Here is a 20,578-nt window from a genome sequence, read left to right as displayed (position 1 = left end):
CCACAGCCACAGGCCACAGGGGCTTCTTTCATTTTGGTTCACCGTGTCCAACCACAAACCAAAAAATTTTCTTGCATACGTGGACTGTGTTGGTGCAAGTACTGGTTGTTTATTATTAGGCCAACACGATCTTTTTAAGATGACTTGCCACCTTCCGACGGTAACCTTATAGAAACCACGAGTTAAAATAACCCACCTGGCTAATAAGGGACAACATTTTTTTTTGATGAAAATAGACTCAGCCTAACTTTATTTAATCTCAAATCATAGAAATGTTGGATTTATCTGTCTCCAACTGATTTACAATACTCTCAGGAACCGTAATCAATAAGGGACAACTTAGTTTATTAACCTCTAAACTTTAAATTACGAGTATAACTAGTCTTACTAAGATATTTATCAAAAATAATAATTTGACATGGACTACAAGAGTCGTCGTTACAAGTCATTGATACATCATGAAGAGATAATACGAAGAATCATGAATTGAATAAGCACTATAATTGTCTGGCTAACTTCAACCTTATAGGTCATATTTATCTACCTTTAAATAAAGGTCATTAAGGAGCCTAAAACCTATCTGATCTACCTCTATTTTATTTATACCCAAATTAAATAACTCCTAAGTGTCTGGCCTAATAATTTACCTTAAGTCTCTTTCGTAATCCAATTATTACAGGGCACGAGTCAAATGAATTCATATCTATGAGAAACGTATACGTTTGTATGACTGAGAAGAGTGCCTAAATACTACTTACTTTTCAAGTACACTAACACGAGGATACTACCAAAAAACCTAAACAGTTATGGCATAGGTGGTAACATGGAAGTCTCTATCTTGCTGTTTTTGAAATAAAAGCAGCACTCGAAACATACATCATGACATGGAATACTTGATATTTGCCCACTCTACAATTGATTGATCTTTCAACCAAAAAGATATCCAAAGCTGTTTCTGATTTACAAAAGTGAGTTAAAGGCAACCCTAATCTCCACCTTCCCTTCCCCATTTACATCCATAGTTGCTGAGAGACCAAGTGTCGACAACAAAATTCACTTGGTCTTCTTCATATATACTCCGACGGTTAGGTTATATGTAACCACTATACTACCTAATATTGATATAACCCGGAACGTTGCTTCTTATAATCACTAGAACTACCTAAACGAACCAATGTAACTAATATGGTTATCGAGTTAAAATCACTTGACTCTTTTTGGAGATACCTCTGACTCGTTAGTTCCCTCGTTGAGCCTTTTCACGATGTTGTGATTAGTTTGGTGAGCGAATCCATTTGTTTTCAGTTTGATTAATGGTCTGTTGTGCCAAACAACGTTAGTGACAATGGCGTAAGTTGAAATCTCGCTTGCTGGTGACGGAAAGGTCTTTTTCTCAATGATTTCGTATTGCCCGCAGCTAGCATCTTCGAGTGCACAGTCTCTTAGGTTCTGGAAGACTTTGTCTTTGTCATGTTCAAAGCTCTCAGCTAAGACCTGCACATAAAAATGAACACTCGGGGATGGGAGAAATGGAATTTTGACTCGGTTTTTACCTTACAATACACCTAAATTGGAAAAATTATAGAAACGAGTGAAGAAACATGAGAAGGAGAAAACTGGAGATGATCTAAGTTCTTACCTCAAAGTTGACCGGGAAGTCAATAGTAGTGGAACGACACCGACAACCATCTCCAAAATAAAGCTTTATCGACATTTTGACTGGCCTTGTTCTTAACATCTCTCTGGTATGAAATATCGGTTAAAAAAGAGAGCAATCACAAAATGAACAGTTTTCATCCTACTAGAGCATAACCTAATCTGATCAGAGATTATCGTTGCACAACCAATTCATTAACGTCCATATATAACATCCGAGCTTGGATGATTAAGAGCACAGTCCATAGTCAAAAACTCATGGGAACTCGTCGTAAGTACCTAAGAAGTCCTAGGAACCATTATTGTTCAGGACACTCTTGTGTGGGATACTTCTTCAAAAAACAGATATTCGGAAAGGATTTGAGGGTACCTTTTTAGTACATATGGTGGCTTATTTAAAATGGCAGTCTTCAATTCTGGCCTTTCCGGGAAGGAAACCTAAAATGCAAATGTAGAGGATTAGCTAGAGCTCATATAAAAAATGCAATGATATGGGGAATTCCCCCTAATGGTGCACCACTGAGCAATAGAGACTGTTAACTACCAGACAAGTCATTCACATATTTTTGCCGGTGCGCAGTAGGAGACTAAACTATTAACCAAGAGAACCCAGCCGAAAAATAATCTAAGAATGTCTTACCTCTACTAATCTTAGGAATGGTATCGGAGCTCTAGGTCCATGAACGCTAGCTATTTTAAGAGTCCATTTTACATATTTTTTATCTGCAAAAGCAAGAAAATGACGAGTGAAAAACAACCAGAAAGCTCAGGACGGATCAATATCTTGTGTATGAATGCGCATCAAATACATGCACTTCCATGTATATGTGAATATCAATCAACTTATAGATTTTAAAAAAGAACAATTAAAGTAAATACCTATTCAAAACATACCTTTATGTTTGGAAACAACTTGATTGAGACAAATCTGCAGAAGATCAAACCGAACAGATGGAGGAATGCGCATCTTAAGCAAGTGCATTACTCCTGACATAACCTGCTTTTTCCAAATCATCGACTAATTAGTCCGATAGAAAGAAACAAATTTCCGATCCCTAAGATAAAGCGGCAGACACGGGTGAGTTGGGTAAAAATCGAAAAACGGGAGAGACTATACTTTACACCATGTTAAAAATATATAGGAGATAAAGCTGTACAAAATTGCGAATTGGTGTGACCGAGAAAGTAGACACAAGAAATACAAAACCGAAAAATGTGATCTGTGTAATAAACCTCAGAGTGAATCTTATATAATATTATGCTTCTTTTTATGCTCTAATACCACATAAGAAAAAAAGTCTTTTTATGTAGATTTTATATATCTCTATACATTTACCATATCAAACATTACGGATTTACCTTATCGACAAGTCCATGTATTACTAAACTTGCTTTCTTGTCTTTCGGAGTTGGCTGTGTAATTAACATGAAAGGTTTTACAATTTATCAGAAACGTAATGATAGACAATTTATCAAAAACGGGAGAGACTATACTTTACACCATGTTAAAAATATATAGGAAATTCAGCTAGGATTTGGCTGAGTAAACATATAGTAATAGGTCGAGTGAGGATTACCTATTAATGCTCAGAAAGAAACATGTATATGATATGAAGAAACTAGGAAATACCTGAAGATTCACGATTACAACCTTTCCCCCATTCCGGATAGATCTTAAAGGCAAGTTACATGCAGGAGTTATCTGCAAACTGCACCCACGAGAACCCAGAAATCATCGTGCGCAAGTCCAACATGAAATCGGGAATCCCGAGGGTATTATAGCCAGAAGCGAGGATCTCATATAATCTTATCATACAGTTCAGGAACTAAGTATAACCCTAGGATTACCTGGTTCCTAAACATAATACGAGATCAGCCATTCTACAGTGCTTATCTGCTGGAGACATCTCCTTTGGAGGCAATGCGTCCTTGCAAAATCAAGCAACGGGATAGAAATTTTTAATCAAAAACCTTAGGAGAGAAACAAAGCTTCCAATTATATTCATAAATCGTCTCTTTATAAAGATTTAGTTAGTGGGGAAACCTATAGGAGATATTAGTCGAAGATGAGATTAGGGTCATTAGGACAGGTAATTTCATCTCAAGATAGATAATATTAATCGGAAAGGAACAAGATAAACAAGAATTACCAACCTCCCAATCAAGAACTGTGTCCCTTAGTTTTGATTTACACTTTTCATCAGAACAACGTCGTGATGTCTGCTGCATACCAATGGTTTCCACCTCAAAATCCCGCACGTACCTTGATCAAATGAAAGTACAACAATCAAAATATGAGATACTTCTTAGCAGTTCTATTTCACTTTCACAGTTAAGTTAGAACGGGTAGTAAAATTTCTTACTCAAGTCCACAAGAAGGACAAAGTTCCCTGAAGGAATTCCCGTGCAATTCAGAAAGTTTATCCCTAGGTATTCCTGATCTTAGATGTAGGCTATCCACATTCTGATAAGAGCAAGTGTTAGCAATACAAAATTGTATATATAAAAACAATGTTCAAATTAAACGCCTGCTCATTTTTTTGTGCAGCAATGTGTGATTAGCAAAATACTTCGAGAACCACCTCCAATTCCACGGAAGCTGGATAAGAAAACGATACTAGAAACAGTACCGATCAGACGAGAAAAGAAATGCAACAATACCTGGCTAATAACATACTTTAGCACACCAGCCTTTTCAAGTTCAACCAAAGCCATATGGGTCAAACTTGGCATAGCCCGATCAAAAGGTAATGATGCTTCAGGCACACCTTTGCCATCACGCTGCGATTCAACGAAAAATAATGAAACTGAGCATCTATAAAACACTAATAACTTACCTGTTTTTGGAAGCATAACTAGGTCGAGCTTGTTTATTCTAACGTCAAATGAAAATACAATAACTTAGGAGTATCAAATCGACTAATATGAGTTTAAGATCGATATTCGGTACAACAATTCTCTTACAAATGACCCATCAGAGACCTCTCTGTGGGTTTACCACATATATTTCCCTAAATTACCCAAGGGAAGGTCATTAAAATAACTTCTAAACTTGGTTCGAAAGGGTTATTTCAAGTTATTGACAGCAAAATGGTGTTTCACCTGGAGTGTCCAAACTCCCTTGGGCCCTCGAAAATCAGGTATTCCACAAGAAGTTGATATTCCTGCTCCAGTAAAAGCAACTAGATGCTTACTCTGCATGGCAAGAAAAACACAATTTGTATGTTTTAAGATTAACAGGATGAAATGTAACGGCGGAAAGACACACTTCTGTAATAGTGTAATGTATGTAAACAATTAAGTAATAATCTTGAGTTTGTAAGAGAAATTACGTGTTTTATCATCATAGCTAGCTCTTCAATCTGCGCCATAAAAAACGATTCAAAATCAGCAAACAAGAAAAATTCGACTTGCCACACCTACTTTAGTAAGAAGACCCCGAAAAGAAAAGAAAAGAAAGACGAAAATCAGCGAACTAGTGGTAACGGTGATAATTAACAAGAGACTTACGTAGTCTGTCTCGGCCGAGTTTCTCGGCAATCTCAGACATGAACCCTAAAAAAAATTCAGATAGATCCAAATATCATCATGAACCCTATCTAATCAGTCGACCTAATCCAGTTTTACTTCAGAATTTCAATTCTAGCACTACCATTAACTGATCAGTCGGACCTATCAAAACTAATCCTTCATTATCAGCATACTTTTCTTACTCTTCCATACTAAGATCTTAACTAAAAAAGATGAACCCTAATATGCTAAGTTAATCACTTGAACCCTAATATTTTTCTAACCACTAGATAAAGCTATATTTTCATGTAATCTTAAGAATCTAATCATAACCCAGATATAAATAGAGCAAGATGGTTTATGCCATGAACCCTAAACATGAAATTTCTACAAGACTATATATTACTTAACATTTAAGAACTAAATAGATTTCCCCAAATGCAAGTTTGGGGGAAAAAACTACATGTACCAACTTTGAAGTTTGATAACCAAATAAAGAGAAAAACAAAATTACCATCTAACAAGTATTATTAGGGTATCAAAGGACCTTGTGTTTCATGGGGACTTTTCAGTATCAGAAACTAAAATTGATTCTATTCCAGAAGTTGGATAAATACAAGAAGAATCTACTAAGAGAATAAGAAAAATAAAAGAATTCATTTTAAGAAACATAAATAATATAAGAAGAAACAAAAAAAAATAGGAACCCACTTTTTCTTGCAAAACATGAGGTGGGTCAATAATCTCAGACATTCCAACTGTGCCCACATCTTCTTTGTATGATAGTTTTTCTGCATAACCAAGAGACATGGTGATGATGGTGGTGGTGTTATTGGTGGTTTTATTGGTGGTGCTAGTGGTGGTATAATTCAACCCACAACTCTCTCTCTCTCTCTCTCTCTCTCTCTCTCTCTCTCTCTCTCTCTTACTTGTGTATGATTCTAATAGAAGAAACAGAAGAAGGAGAAAGAAGCCATTGTTTTGAGGGATTTGGGTTTTTTGTTGTTGTTTCTCTGTGGTTTACAAAAACAAGTAAAAAAAAGGGTATGTATTGTATATAAAGAGAGAGAAATGAAAGTTTGCATTTTATGGGGGAGTTTGTAAAAGCCAAAGAAAGTCCCCTTCTCCCCTACCCGACATAACAGGAAAGGATTTGCAAGTTTATGCAAATGACCAATTTACCATCTAAATGTCCGTACATCTCTTATTTTCTTCCATCAATATCCCCCTGATTTTCTTTGTTTCAAATCCATATTTCCTCAATTGTTCTATCCAGAAAATCCATACTTTTAAGGTTTTACCATCTTTGATCAAACTATGTAGTTATTACCCTTTTGTTTCCCATCTCCAAGAGGTTGAGATATCAATATTTACATTCCTAGTTGTCAGTGACCGATTCATGATTTGGACTCATAGGGAGGGAAATTATATACCGGAGCAAAAAAAATTCGCAAACACAGCTATTAACAAAAAAAAATTAACTTAGAAATACATTATATAGTATAGAGTGTTAAAGGCGCATGCGAGATTTTACGTTATTCTGCTCCTCTTTTTAGGATAAGTTACTTCATGTGGATGAATATATTACACAGTTTATTCTGCTTATAGTATAAACGAAAAATGGGGAGAGTCAAGGGGACTGACCGCTCCCCTTGCGCCCCCAATGTTATTCGGTGATACAATAGGTAGTTTGATGATTCTAGTTTTAATATGATGAGTCAAAAATTGATCAGTTTTGGTCCGTCAAGAAAACAACAGATTGACCTGTGTCGGGTTATGGAGTCTCCTGAAATTTTACGAAATCTCACATGTCTATATATTTAACATTAAGTTCCCTGAATCTCATGCAAAAATTAAAGATGAACATTAGGTTCCTGAAGTTCTATGGAATCTCACATGTCTATATCGCTTCCCACAGACTAAATTGATCGCTTTATCTTGAAGATCAAGAGCTTCAATTTACAATTCCTTTACTTGGGACACCCCGAGCAATCGACTCACTTGAGTCCAACTCTAACCAAAGAATTTGTTGGAGGTCGGCACGAGTCTCTTAGGCATCTTGAATTGGTATAGAAGCAAGTGAGAGGTGGATTTGAGTCTACTCTAAATCCTAAACACTGCTCGAGTTATAAAACAAAGTGAGAGGTCTGCAGAAGTCAATTCGACATCTTGAACTCTACTCTGCCTCAAGGCAAGTAAAGAGGTGGATTTGAGTTAGCTTTGTCCCTAAAATTTCCTCTAATTGGAGATACAAAACATAGAGGTTTTTAGAAGTCAATCCAACACTTTGAGCTTTGCTTTGCCCAACCAGACCGATAATTGTGCGGGATGTTAGACATAGCCAAAGTTTTGTATTTTTCATACAGATTATGATTTGCCAGGAGATCTATTAGTGTCAGGAGATACATAATCAATCAAATACACGTGACTCCCATCAAGGCGGTAGTACCCTACTACTGGATTATCTCAGCTGGTGCTTTGTCACTGCTCTCAAAATCAATAAAAGCGTATCAAGTTTCTCCTAAAGGATGAGGATTCTTTCACACTCTCACTGAATCAGTCCATAACCCGTGTACCACTTGACTGACTTGAGCGTTGTTGTGTCTTGTTTGTTGGTCCCCTCCATCTGAAATCAGACTCAGAGAAGAACGGACATTTAGTAGAGTTTAAAATGATCGATTTTCTAGGATTTAACCCAAAACTACCTTGGGCATTATCATAGTCGAATAGACTTACCATTGATGTCGTAAATATTTTTGGTCAGAGCAGTGTGTATAAATAATTTTTTATATTATGAACCTCTTCCATTTTATCATAAATCTCGAACTAGCAGATGTTATTTGTTTTAGTTTTCTCCAAAAGTTAATTTTCGTGAAAAGTTCTCTCTCTAGTGTTGATATATTTTTTTCTTCTACTCTTTTTTTTTTTTTTGATGAAGGTATTGTTTTCTTCTACTTGAAAAAGTTGTATATTTGTGGGTCTCTATCTTTTGTTTTTATAATGCTAGACTAGGCCAAACATGCATGTGATCTTCCACAGCATTAATAGGTAAAATAATTTAAGACTTGGCAATGACCAGAGAAAAAAGAAGCGAGTTAGATCCAAAGGATTGAAGGATGATTTTAGGTACAAGGAGGATATAGATGGGTTGTTTTTAAAATGATGGGAGTATTTTTGTCATTTCAAGATAAGTCTTGAGAGAGAGTAGTGGAGTAGATGATTATGATTAGATCTAGTTTTCAAATTTTTTGCAGTTTTTTTATGAGAACCAGAGGATTGAAGAGGAATGAAGTTAATTCATCTTTCTCTTGCTGACTTTTTGCAGGTCACCCGTTTTAGATATCAATAATTCTCTCTCTCTCTCTACCTCTCTAAGTAATCTATAGGGAGTAGTTTTTATTTGTTATTTTCTGTAGAACAGTAACCAACCATCTTTTTAACACCCAAGCCAAGTGTGGCTAAAGGCTCCATATATTCAATGTAATAAGTCCTCCTTGGCTTATACACCAAATCACATTTCTTACATATGACTCACACATTAGTTGTCTTGGCACCTAAATTGACAATACATTTTTTATTTCTGTTGAAAGAAATTGACAATACATTGAAGCACCCAAATCACATCCAGCACAAAAAATTTAGAAACAATAATACTACATGACCTAAATATAAATTTTGATGCAATATAAAATTTCTTTCGAGATATTTACTCGTCGAAGTAGCATGACTATTATTGAATTCAAGTTGCACTAGCTAGTTTTTGTAACATCAAGATAACTTGCCAATTAAGATTTATCTAGAATAGTAAAGAGTACAAGAAGGGCATAAGATTCTTCAATGTGTAGTAGTAGCATCTCTAATTTTATTATTATAGGGCTAAAATGCATAGTAAAGTAGATCCAAGGAGTAGAGTGTGATTCCCTCAAACTTGGTTGACGTCCACGAATAGGAATTAGGCACGCAATATACCACTTTTAAAAGATAAGAGAAAGGCCACAGTGGGAAATTGGGTGATTTAACTTGCTGGATGATTTGATTCGCACAAATCTTAACAAATACTACTAAACCTGCCTGCCTGCCTGCCTGCCTGCCTGCCTATCTATGATCATCGGTTCACGGACCCCCATCACATCCACCCATCATATGATACAATATGATGGGACTCAACTTCTCCATCTTCTCTTTATCTCCTTCCTTGTTACTCAGGAATTGTGGATCATTCATTCATTCTGCCATCAAACTAACCTTCTCACATACCTTTGCAACAACAAAAAATAAAAAAACAACCTTCTCACATACCCAAATTCATGTACTACTTACTATATCATCATGTGTCTAGATTTAAATACAATCTACCTTTATTAGTGTGTGAAAACCCCCAAACAAAACTCTACATCACAGGATTTATATATCATGTTACCCGACTGATACGGCTCAATTGCAACCTCAAAACTCCAACAAATTAGTATATGATTTCGCCACATTAGTTTGTGTATGTATGGACTTGACAAAGTCCCTACATGTTGGTTAACTCAACCAAGTATCCAAACTCACCCAAAACAACGTACCGTTTTGATATTAAAGAGTTCCTTCAAAGTCTTCAAAATCTCCCACTACTACAGAAAGAAGGGTTCCGAAAATTCTTGATATATGTCGTTTCCACTCCTCCGTCCTGTTGTTAAAAGGAGATAATTTTACTCTAATTGTTATGCAAAGGATTTTGCTCGTACTGCAAAACGGACGTGTCGATGTAGCCTACATTGTGTCGACGGAAGCGGCAATGGAGATAAGACCTGCAATCAAAATGGATAAGATATAGGAGATCTTGTACTAAAAAGTAAAGTTGTCTTTAACTTGTCTTTGTGAAGTTGTAGTATACACACTATCTAATATTCTTGTGAATATATATTCCCCTTTATATTGTGTGATGTGATTTACTCTTTCTGCAATCAGTAAACAATAAACAAAAAACTTGCAAGTTTGAAAATTTTCCACTTGCATTTTGTATTATTATCCTCTCTTTCAGGTCTAAAGAAAAAGGAAAGACTCAGTACCCACTTTTCAGTTGCATAAAGGGTAGAGAAAGAGGATTTACAAGATCCACAAGGAAACATAGAACATGGGAAACTAAACTGAAAAGACAATTGCAAACAGATGATATAGGTGTCTAGGTCAGGTAGATTCCAAAAAAAATTCCTAAATACAGCAATGGAGGTACTAGGAATAGTGTACCAACAACCACATAAATATAAATAAAAAACTAAGGTGGTGTGTATTTGTTTTTTCCTGATTGTCAGGATCTTTGACTTGTCTAAATCTTGAATGGTCGTACTCAAATGGACCTAAAATCAGCTATACAGACGAGTCAGACATGACAAACATTCTGAAATTTGAATCGAGTCGATTACAACCTTGAGTTAGAGTTCATATCTGACTTAGACAGAAAACAAACACTACGTAAGTCTACAAGTTCGAGTTTTCAGCGAAGGCAGTTGTTTGTAGCATGGTAGTAGAGTAGAATATCGAAGAGGTTGAGGGTTCATTTCCTATTTGGAAAATGAAGAGGGAAAACGAAAGGACCAGACGCCAACACTAAGCGGGAGTATTACGGGTGGTAGGATCATTCCCGTATCAATATGAATAACTATGTAGTTAGTCTCGGTCCGGTCGAAGGCCGAGACCAAGACGGACGGAGAAACTCGCCCGAGACGACATGTATAGCTATCAAGTACTAAGTAATAAGCTTAATTACCTCACTCTTCATTACCTCATGATTCTCTGGACTTTAAACATAAAATTACTAAAATCATTCATAATAAACAAAATCTTATCATATTAAAAATATAGTATTCCTAATCTACTAGAATTTTCAAAGTTTGTATAAGGCAAAAGACCTAAAATATCTAAATATTGTTGCTACTTTAGATTGATTGGCAATATAATAAGTCGTTAAGAAGACAATATATGATAGTATACAGTTAGTATTTAAAGTAAAAAAAAAACTTCTAACTAATTAAAAGATGTTGTCTTGGTCTCGGCCGAAATACCCGAGATTCTCGGCCAAACCCTAACTCGGTGTCTCGGATGAGTCTCGTCTCGGGAGAGGGCCGAGAGCGAGCTGAGACGGCCGAGACCAACTACATAGATGAATAAACAACTCTCCACAAATTTAAGCTTTTAGAGAAGTCGTCGTTTAAAATATACTGTTTTCCTCTACTAAGCACTTCTATTGATCATATGGCAGAACAAATAAATTCGATGTCAACATTGAAAAATGAAAAACCGAGTAGAAGTGAAGATAGTGTAGTACCTTTAAAATGTATCAAATGTCAGATGGATGGATATCTTTAGAGCAATCGAGCGAGCTACCAGATTGACCCTCTACTGGTTCCAAAGGGTCTGACATTGAGAACAAATCACAAACTTGGGCCAACGTAGTCAACATTTCGTTATTTGAACTCCTCTTATCACCTTTATCATTCCTTTCATCAGATGGGGTTTCAGAATTTCCGATTCTTTTTTTGTACAAGATATCTAATTCGTTATAATACGGGCACGACTTCTCATTTCTCGGATGCTTCTTGCCACTCGCCAATGTTTTCCTGAAGTATTTGTTTATATTCTCCCACTTCTCTTTACACTTCTTTGCAGTCCTATAAAATCCCATGGAAGACATCGCACGAGACACCTCTTCCCACACAGGAAGTTTGGGAGCTGTACCTCGGAACTTGTGGTCCATTGTGGAGCGAAATTTGATAAGAGCGTGTATTTCAGTTTCCGGCCATCTCCTGTTGCTTGGATTGAACTTAAATTCTGTACTCTCGTGCTCTTTTTCCTGATATTTTGCCGAATTATCGTCCTCTTTTCCTTGATATGATTCTAGAGATTGTGAAACGTGAAATTTCGCGCCTAGAAACTCTTCTATGAACGAAATGAGAGCAACACTTCGAGAATTCTCTTCATCTCTCATCTCCTTATCCCTCTTAATCCTCTCCATTTCCTTTTCCTTCCAAGCTTCTTCCATTTTTATCCTATCCTTCTCCCACTTGTCCATTATTTCAATTAAGTTCTTATACATTTCTTCTTGCTTCCTCGTCATTTCATTCACCAAATTCTCAAAGTCAAGTTTGAGTTTCTTGTTAGTTCTTTTCTTTCTCTTCATACTAACTAGTTGGGGCTCGACAATTTCGTTCCGGAATTCATGACAATTCCCGTCGTAACCATCATCATCATCACCACAACTAAATCCGCGGAATAAATCAGTACAATTCAAACTAACATCTCTATTCGAAATTTCAACAGGATCTGGTGTTTGAATTGTGTTATTATCCTGTAATCTAGTTTCATTAATCGAGTTTCCATTACCATGATCTTCCAAAGCCTTGAGCTCATTAAAAGACTTGTAAAGATTACCACCTTGACAAATATTTTCAAACTTCTCTTTACACTTTCTTCCATTTCTGATAAACCCTAAATCTTCAAGCTTCCTGATAGTTTTTATTTAGAAACTTAGGTCATAACTTCACATATAAATAGAATACAATTGACCAAAATGAAATTAAGCACAATTTACCTGGAAACGATATCCCAAAGTGGTCCTTTAGGGTTTTCATCCCTAAATTGCGTATCCATCTCCGACCGGATTCTCAACAACGCTAGCGTCTCCGCCTCAAGCCACTGATTTTCACCACCGCCGCCGCCATCTTCGGAGGTAACAACCTCTGAATAATAAGACGGCTTAGCATCTCTTTGGGACGAATCGAACACTCCTACTGCCACCTGATGATGACTATACTGTAAATTATCGATTAAGCTCTTATTTTCCGGCAAAGCTTTAGAATCAATAGTGATCGGGATTTTTGAGTATTCCTTGACATATTGATTGCTTCTAACCGGACGAAGCTTTTGTAGAGGAAACTTTGACCGGTATTCAGTTTGACTAGGAGTTTGGAAAGTGCTTAGTAAAGTTCCGGTGGGCGGGAATGGTAAAATCTCATCAGATAAATCTGTTAATGTCATTTTCCGATGATCGGGAAGTTGAAAGTTTGGGGAAGAAGGAAAGGAAAGGGGGGGGGGGGGAAATTGAGAAAGAGTAAAAGAGTAAAAATTGGCAAAGTTATTAGTTGTTGACTTGTTTGTTTACTTACTAAATACCCCCCCCCCCCCCCCCCCTATCATTTCTGACGTGTCAAACTATTGTCATAAATGGTTCATTTTGTAAATAAATTCTGTTTCATGACTTGTTTGTTTACTAAATACCACCTCTTTCCTATATTTTGACTTCTATATGCTCACCCACTTTACACTAACGAGGGGAGGTCACTAGTTAGTTGGTTCCACGCACGCTAATTCAGACAAAAATAGTCCGTAGTTTTTTTTCTTTTTACATTCCATCAGACCTGAGAACTTACATTTCCCATGCTTTTTTTCCTAATTCACGAAACTCTCGTATGAACGAAATGAGAGCCACACTTGGAGAAATCTCCTTATCCCTCTTAATCCTCTCCATTTCCTTTTCCTTCCAAGCTTCTTCCCTTTTTACCATATCCTTCCCCAAATTCCATTTTCTTGTTACTTCTCTTCTTGCTAACTCCCCAAAGATAAATCAGTGAAATAAATCAGTCAATCGACTATCCAAATTAACATCTCTATTCAAATTTTCAACATTACCTGGTGTTTGAATTCTGTTATATCATGTAATCTCAGTAATCGAGTTTCAAATATTCATGATCTTCCAAAGCCTTTGAACTCATTAAAAAACTTCTAAAGGTTACCACCTTGACAAATATTTTCAAATTTCTCTTTACACTTTCTTCTATTTATGATAAACCGTAAATCCTCGTTACAAGACATTGGTACATAATGAAGATGTGATAAACACGATAACCGTCTAAGTTAAACCAAGAAAGGAAAGAACCTAAACCCTAAGAACATGACAGAGGTCTAAAGTCAGACAAATTTATTACATTATTTATACATTTTCATAATTCAAATTCAATAACCATGGAGGGTAACTCAAAAACTCTAACTACCCTTCTATCCGACGATGAAGAAGACATTTCTTTGAGATCTAGAGGCACGTGTGAAATTGCTCGTTCGCCACATGGTTTTATCTCACTTTCCTAGAAGTTCAAATTCCATCCCACATGACTTCGCTTATTTTGCTTTAAATCCGTGACTTTAACTTGATTGTAATAGTGATAACTTTGTACTTTCCTCCGCACGTTCTGTCGTCGGAGGAGTTTTAGTTTTGAATGAAATGATCTTTAAAAAAAAAGTCAATTAATGAATTCTTGATGTACGTTTGTATTCTCTCTTGTCGATATATCAATACAAAAATTAATCTACAAGTATTCTATTTGTGTCTTTGTGATTATCCAAAAGAAGATTGCAACATGGTATAGCATTCTTTTTCACGTACTATAGTTGGGTGAGCAGACATTTTTTTTTAATTCTTGAGGAATGATATATTGTACACCTACTTGTAAAGTGGGTGATTAAAATTAATCAGCAATACTAGGTTCAAAAGGAAAGATGGTAGTTTGGTGAGATTTAATGGCGGTCAATATCCAACTTTGAAGACCCAAACTCCCACAGCCGCTGATCGAAAATGTCGATCGGAATTGAAAGGTTGACAATAAAACCCTTTGTTAATTTAAGTTAGGGTTCTCTTATTATTATTATCATTTCAATTTCAGATGTTTAAATCTCTCTCTAGATTTTCTTCACCACTCTGTTTCAAATCAAGAAATTATTGTGAATCTGCAAATCGAACCTTCTTCATCTCTTCTTCATCAACAACTCGTACTGGTGGTACTCTAATCTCACATTTCAGCAACTCAGGAGGTAAGTAAGTAGTGATGAACCCACTTCGAATTGTATCTTTAATTTAAATTTGGAGTGAGGTTTTTTTTCTTGTTTTGTTAGGTTTGAGAGGTAGAGGGATAAATTCACTCAAGATTAGGTCAAAAATGTCAAACTCAATTAGTTCATCATCAATTGTGAATGAAGTGGTGACTGGAAATTTAATGGAATTACTAGAAGCATCATATGATCAACATGATGGTGTAATTATAGATAGTATTAAGAAACCTATGGATCCTGACATGTTTGTTTCTTCACTTAGAGCTTCATTATCACATTGGAAACAACAGGTATAAGTAACTAATCTATTCTATTCTACTCTATCACTGTGGATTCGTCGACTTCTAACTGAAAACTAATTGGCAATAGGTAGAGAAAACTGGATATCGTATTTATGGTTATGAGATTACCAGTGTGATGTTCTTTTGAGCTTACAAGTGTTTTTCTACCAATTGACAATAAGTAGATATGACCTAGATATGGTGGTTTCTTTTGAATAGATTGCAGTTATCCATCTTGATTAATTTTGAAAGGTTATATGATAGTATAAAACTAACGATGTTTGGGTAGACTGTGTTTCTGCTTATCAACTAGACTGACCTGCGAGATGTTATCATGAATCCATTAGACATATATGAACTCTTTGCTTATGTATGCTTTCTTATCTTTGTGAAATTCGCATCAAGTTTGAAAAGCCTAGAAATAACGATCTAAACCCGAATATGATTTTTGTGGAGTTTTTAATTTTGTGTAGTTCACCGATGTTTTTGATTGGTAGGGGAAGAAAGGTGTTTGGATCAAATTGCCAATTGAACTTGCAAATCTTGTTGAACCTGCTGTCAAGGTTACTAGCTTCCTACTTAAATAACTTACTTGTCTATTGGATGCTATTGCTCACATATTCGCCCATAGATCTTTATACTATAGGCTTTCGTATTGCCTTACCCCCGCATATATGCTTTCATTCATTTTGTAGGAAGGGTTTTGGTACCACCACGCAGAGCCGAAATACTTGATGCTTGTATATTGGATTCCTGAAACTGCTAATACTCTTCCTATAAATGCTACACATCGAGTTGGCATTGGTGCTTTCGTGATGAATGATAAGAGAGAGGTAAACTATCCTATGAATATATGGTACTTCCAAACTCCAACCATAAAACAAAAGAAACCGTTTAAGTCGGAATTGGAGGTCCATTTTACTTCTTTTCTATATATGTTAAGTACTTAAGTTGATAAAATTGGTGCCCAGACCCAAATTGTTCATGGTTAATTTCCCAATTTCTAATGGTAATAAGTATACCAGGTTCATTAAACAATGAGAAATAAGATGTTTGGTAGCTTTGATCCTGCTAGGAAGGATTTAACTCGAGTCTTGAATCACCCTTACTCAGTTTCTACTTCTATGTCGATATATGCATTTCAATTCCCAGGGACCGGAGGAACAGTATGTGATAATCTTCGATAATTTTTTTGCATATAATGCGTGTATTGTATCATCTTAAGAATTTCAATTACCCAGTGTATGGTATTTTAGGTACTAGTAGTCCAGGAAAAGAGTGGAGCTTTTCGGGGCACTGGTGTGTGGAAATTTCCTACCGGAGTTATAGATGAGGTACGGGCCTAAAGAACAAAAAAAGTATATATCACAGGTTTAAAAATTTCGTAGAAATTTTCTAATCCTTTATTACAATTAACCGAGCTCCTTATTTACAGGGTGAGGATATCTCTAAAGGGGCAGTAAGAGAAGTCAAAGAAGAGACAGGAGTATGAGATTTACCTTTTCACAGTTACAAGTTTCCATGCTTTTAAGTGTTTATATGCCATCGTCGATGACTATTAACACTTCTGAACATTATCTCGCAGATTGACACGGAGTTTGTGGAAGTAGTAGCTTTCATGTATGGTAGTTACTTCCTTTTTCTAAGTCCACACATTTCAAAATCACTCCCACTTGTTGCGTTTGTTCTGGTTGTAGCCTCTATCCTAAGAATTTAGCTCATTCAATAAGCCTGAGACCTAGTTGACTTGGGCGATGTAGATGATCAAGGTTTGTCATGTGGATGCAAAACCAACTAAAGAGAGTTGAGCCCGAACCAGGCTTAACGCAAGTCTGGTGATTTTTCAGAACCAACCTAACTTATACGCACCTCAACCTCGAGACTAAGGTTACTTGGAGTGCGAAACCATTTTATATACTATGAAATTGTGTATTTTATTGGTCTAATACATTGTTGTTGTATTTTATCTATAATGTGCTTAAGAGTTTCGAATCAGACGAATCCTGCTTAATTTTTTAACATGGTCATACTTTCAGGCAAAGCCACAAATCATTCTTTGATAAGTCTGACTTATTCTTCATCTGCATGCTGCGTCCTCTCTCATTCGACATCCAAGTGCAAGAATTAGAGATTGAGGCAGCTCAGGTATATACTCTTTGACTATTCTTATACGATCTTTGAGATTCAGATAGGCACTATCAGCGATTGTTGGTGAAACGTTCTAATGTGATTGTTCTCTATCTCTGTATGTATTGTTTGCAGTGGATGTCAATTGACGAATTTGCCACCCAACCTCTAGCAAAAAAACCAGGTCTCTTGAAGTCGATGATCGACGTTGGTCTAGCCAAAATAGACAAGGGATATGTTGGATTTGGAGCAGTTCCTACAACACTAAGCTTTTGTGATCGGAAAAGGGACTTGTACTTGAACAAACGCGATTTCGACGAGCAATGAAGAAGTCTTTATCTATAATCAGGCAAAGGTAGAACCAAAAGTCATTCCCGTGGATGAATCTGTTTTACCATTTCTCTACATTAGTTAGCGTAATTTCTTATTTGTATGCTACTTCGGTCCAAGCAAATAATACATAACTTCATATTATGCATAACAAGAAAGTTGTACATTGATCAGAATTTATATCGAAGTGGAACATATTATTTCTTCTTTGGTTATGGGCGAGGTTGCTTCTTTCATTTTTGTTCTTTCGGCCTTGGATGTGGAGCTGAATCAAATCAGTTGTCAGAATATGTAATTTTTGTTTGACTTGTGTTGGCGAGGGTACTATCCAAAATTTAGATGTGACAACACAAATGTTTGTGTTTTAAAAAGGAAGTCCTATATGGACTTCCTAACTGTAACACTTCTCATCGTAACATCACTGTAACGAACCTTAATCTTATTGAATAGATGTTATGTTTGTCTCAAAAAAAAAAAAAAGTCCTATATGGACTAAAGAAATAGCTGCATTGTAAGGAAATAGCTGCAAGGAAGTCCTATATGGACTAAAGAAAGTCTTGTTACGTGCAAAAAACAAGTTTAATAGTGTCACAAATGTTTGTGTTTTAAAAAGTAATTTCAGACGGAGACTTTAAGACTATATACCCTCGGGTCGGGCTTGATACTTGGCCTCTCGCACTAGTCCTAGAGGGTAGACTCGAGAGTCCGCCCAGTTGCTAGTGCCTTATATGGTAGGAAAACTACTAGGAAAGAAGAAAAATTAGGCACAGAAATGTTATGTGCCTTGATGTGATTCGTGCTTCTGATTATTCTGGTCACTGAACCACGAATGACGCCAAACCACTTAAGATTTTTACCTAGAGCCAGTATAGTTTTTCTTCTTCCTCAACATCAGTCTGTACTGTAAGCCAGATGTACCCCAATGACCACATTATCTATATAGTAATAGGCACATTAATATCATCATTCCAACCCTCAAAAGCTAACCAAAATTAACATAAACAAATCCAAAACCACACCACCGACAGTTTTCATACATGATCAATTCCTATTACAACCATAAATAAATAACAAAAAAAAAGAAGTACATCCCAAATAAATTATAAATAAATAAAAAAAAGCCTTAACTTATTCCACATGAAAAAGAGAATAAAAAAAAAGTAAAAGAAAAAAAAAAATCTAGACCAACATTGACGCAATTAACGATACTCCCAGAACAAACGAAACCCATCCTCCACCATTGGATCTAATACTTCCGTTATCATCAGCAGTGGCATCAGCGGCTGGTTCACCATCCGGTGAAAAAGGTTCCGGAGCATCAGAAGCATCAGAACCTTTACCTTTACCCCCCTTCTTATGTTTGCTTTTCTTGGGAGAATCAGCAACGACATCCGGTGCCGGTGCCGGAGCCGGTGTTGGAGCTAACGATTTCTTAAACAATTCTTTGGGTAATAAAACCTTATCAATAGTATAACCAGCTAAAGGTTGTTCATCAATCAAAGTTCCTGTTATTTTGGCCGTTACAATCTTTGTCTTCAACGTTACAACTTCACCGTCATTTTGAACTGTAAAATCAAACTTTTTAGATCCATCAGTAGCTAAAGTATTCATTAATCCGTTATTTGTTTTCAACATTTGCATTGATTCATATACCGGAATACCATGATAGAGAAGTAATGAAGTTTTTCCTTCCGCCGTTAAATTCTTATATTTCGGCATAAAATCGTTAATTGCACTATCAAGTGGACAAAAAACGGTTAATCCGCCATCAACATTACTTTCATAAGTTGTCAAAGCACCAGATTCAGATAACAAATCAGCAAAGACCTTACAACCTTTCTTCGTCATAAGCGCCGTTAGATTTTGTTCGGACGGTGCTGGAGTCGGAGCTTCAGCTTCACTTGAGGGTAAGATCGTACTGATCTGAATAACAGAGAAATAATAAGGCATTTCTTTAACAGATTTGACGAATTTGGCAGGAAGATTTCCACCGTTATCTTCAGCACCGAAACCGACTTTACCTCCTTTCAGATCTGTGATATTAACGAATCCAGATGTACCAGAAGCTTTACCAGTTTCTTGAAACATAGTAGCAGCTAAAGCAGTACCGTCAGTGATCTGATGAAGTTTTTTAGCACCGAAGTAATCAAGAAGAACATGAAGAGATAGAACATTTTTAATGGCGTAAACAGAGAGATGTTTAGAGAGAAGGTCAGCCATTCCTGAGTTATCAACAGCACAGACTGTGATAGTTGAACGCCTATTGATTTCAGGAGCAAGATTTGTGATTGTTAAGTAATGGTTGAAGGTTGAGAATTCAGGGAAATCAGCTAGAATTTTGGTGATGTTGTGAGCGGCGCTGGCAGTGGAGGTGAATGATACAAGAATGATGAGGCATAGTGAGATAACTGAAGCTCCGGTGACTGACCGGAATGACTCCATCGTTACTCTGACGGAGAGTTTAGAGAGAGAAAAGTTTTAGAGAGAGAAATGGGGGAAGAGATGAAGATAAGTGAAGAACTAGTGTCTAGTAAGTATAGTGGTGAGTTTTGGAGCTCAAATGCTGCTTAGTTTATGATAAAAGACCTGGTTTTGTATAAAATTACAGAAACACCTATATATTTTTTAACAAATTAATTAGTTTTTGGTAGTACTCGATAGATTTTGATTAGATTAATTTTTTTTTTTTTTTTTTTTGGAAATTTTAAACTTCATTCAAAAAGCCAAGGCTACCAACATACAATGAAGTTAAAACAAGGCACTTAATACCTCAACACAGAAAATGTAGGGGCCAAAACGCAAAACTCTAA

The 20,578-nt window shown here is 36.2% G+C and overlaps 4 protein-coding genes across 7 annotated transcripts; 1 reads left to right on the top strand and 3 right to left on the bottom strand.

The window, feature by feature from the left end:
- Positions 1-899: 899 nt before the first annotated feature.
- Positions 900-6,510, bottom strand: SRT1 (sirtuin 1). Its single transcript, XM_086664445.1, has 14 exons — positions 5,878-6,510; positions 4,989-5,018; positions 4,759-4,851; positions 4,318-4,437; positions 4,020-4,120; positions 3,811-3,919; positions 3,505-3,584; positions 3,287-3,365; positions 3,016-3,069; positions 2,551-2,653; positions 2,297-2,379; positions 2,027-2,094; positions 1,640-1,742; positions 900-1,494 (listed from the first exon to the last, which is right to left on the bottom strand). Exons 1-14 carry the CDS (start codon positions 5,974-5,976, stop codon positions 1,204-1,206), a joined length of 1,413 nt encoding a protein of 470 aa, XP_086520571.1. The 5' UTR covers positions 5,977-6,510; the 3' UTR covers positions 900-1,203.
- A 2,329-nt stretch (positions 6,511-8,839) lies between these two features.
- On the bottom strand, positions 8,840-13,754 carry LOC147560653 (trihelix transcription factor GT-2-like). Of its 2 annotated transcripts, XM_086662785.1 has the most exons (4): positions 13,623-13,664; positions 12,740-13,488; positions 11,477-12,653; positions 8,840-9,959 (listed from the first exon to the last, which is right to left on the bottom strand). In XM_086662785.1, exons 2-3 carry the CDS (start codon positions 13,183-13,185, stop codon positions 11,489-11,491), a joined length of 1,611 nt encoding a protein of 536 aa, XP_086518911.1. In that variant the 5' UTR covers positions 13,186-13,488; positions 13,623-13,664; the 3' UTR covers positions 8,840-9,959; positions 11,477-11,488. The 2 variants fall into 2 exon arrangements, with proteins under 2 accessions (XP_086518911.1, XP_086518912.1); XM_086662786.1 differs by having other exon boundaries at positions 12,740-13,754.
- An 827-nt stretch (positions 13,755-14,581) lies between these two features.
- Positions 14,582-17,983, top strand: LOC147560652 (nudix hydrolase 2-like). Of its 3 annotated transcripts, none has more exons than XM_086662783.1 (10): positions 14,582-14,796; positions 14,885-15,016; positions 15,094-15,320; positions 15,809-15,874; positions 16,007-16,144; positions 16,568-16,645; positions 16,747-16,797; positions 16,897-16,931; positions 17,348-17,456; positions 17,574-17,983. In XM_086662783.1, the coding sequence occupies exons 3-10, from the start codon at positions 15,138-15,140 to the stop codon at positions 17,763-17,765; spliced, it is 852 nt and encodes a 283-aa protein (XP_086518909.1). In that variant the 5' UTR covers positions 14,582-14,796; positions 14,885-15,016; positions 15,094-15,137; the 3' UTR covers positions 17,766-17,983. The 3 variants fall into 3 exon arrangements, with proteins under 3 accessions (XP_086518909.1, XP_086518908.1, XP_086518910.1); XM_086662782.1 differs by having other exon boundaries at positions 14,657-14,796; positions 14,885-15,012; XM_086662784.1 differs by having other exon boundaries at positions 14,710-14,796; positions 14,885-15,012; positions 16,897-16,936.
- Positions 17,984-18,772: 789 nt separating this feature from the next.
- Positions 18,773-20,368, bottom strand: LOC147560651 (fasciclin-like arabinogalactan protein 1). Its single transcript, XM_086662781.1, has one exon. The coding sequence runs from the start codon at positions 20,208-20,210 to the stop codon at positions 18,948-18,950; it is 1,263 nt and encodes a 420-aa protein (XP_086518907.1). The 5' UTR covers positions 20,211-20,368; the 3' UTR covers positions 18,773-18,947.
- Positions 20,369-20,578: the final 210 nt, after the last annotated feature.

Source organism: Eschscholzia californica, unplaced genomic scaffold (assembly GCF_041429995.1).
Source record: "Eschscholzia californica isolate CP2 unplaced genomic scaffold, dmEscCali1.0.p SCAF_2, whole genome shotgun sequence".
Taxonomy (NCBI): Eukaryota; Viridiplantae; Streptophyta; class Magnoliopsida; order Ranunculales; family Papaveraceae; genus Eschscholzia; species Eschscholzia californica.
The sequence above is the reverse complement of the archived record's forward strand: the minus strand, read 5'-3'. Positions and strand labels throughout refer to the sequence as shown.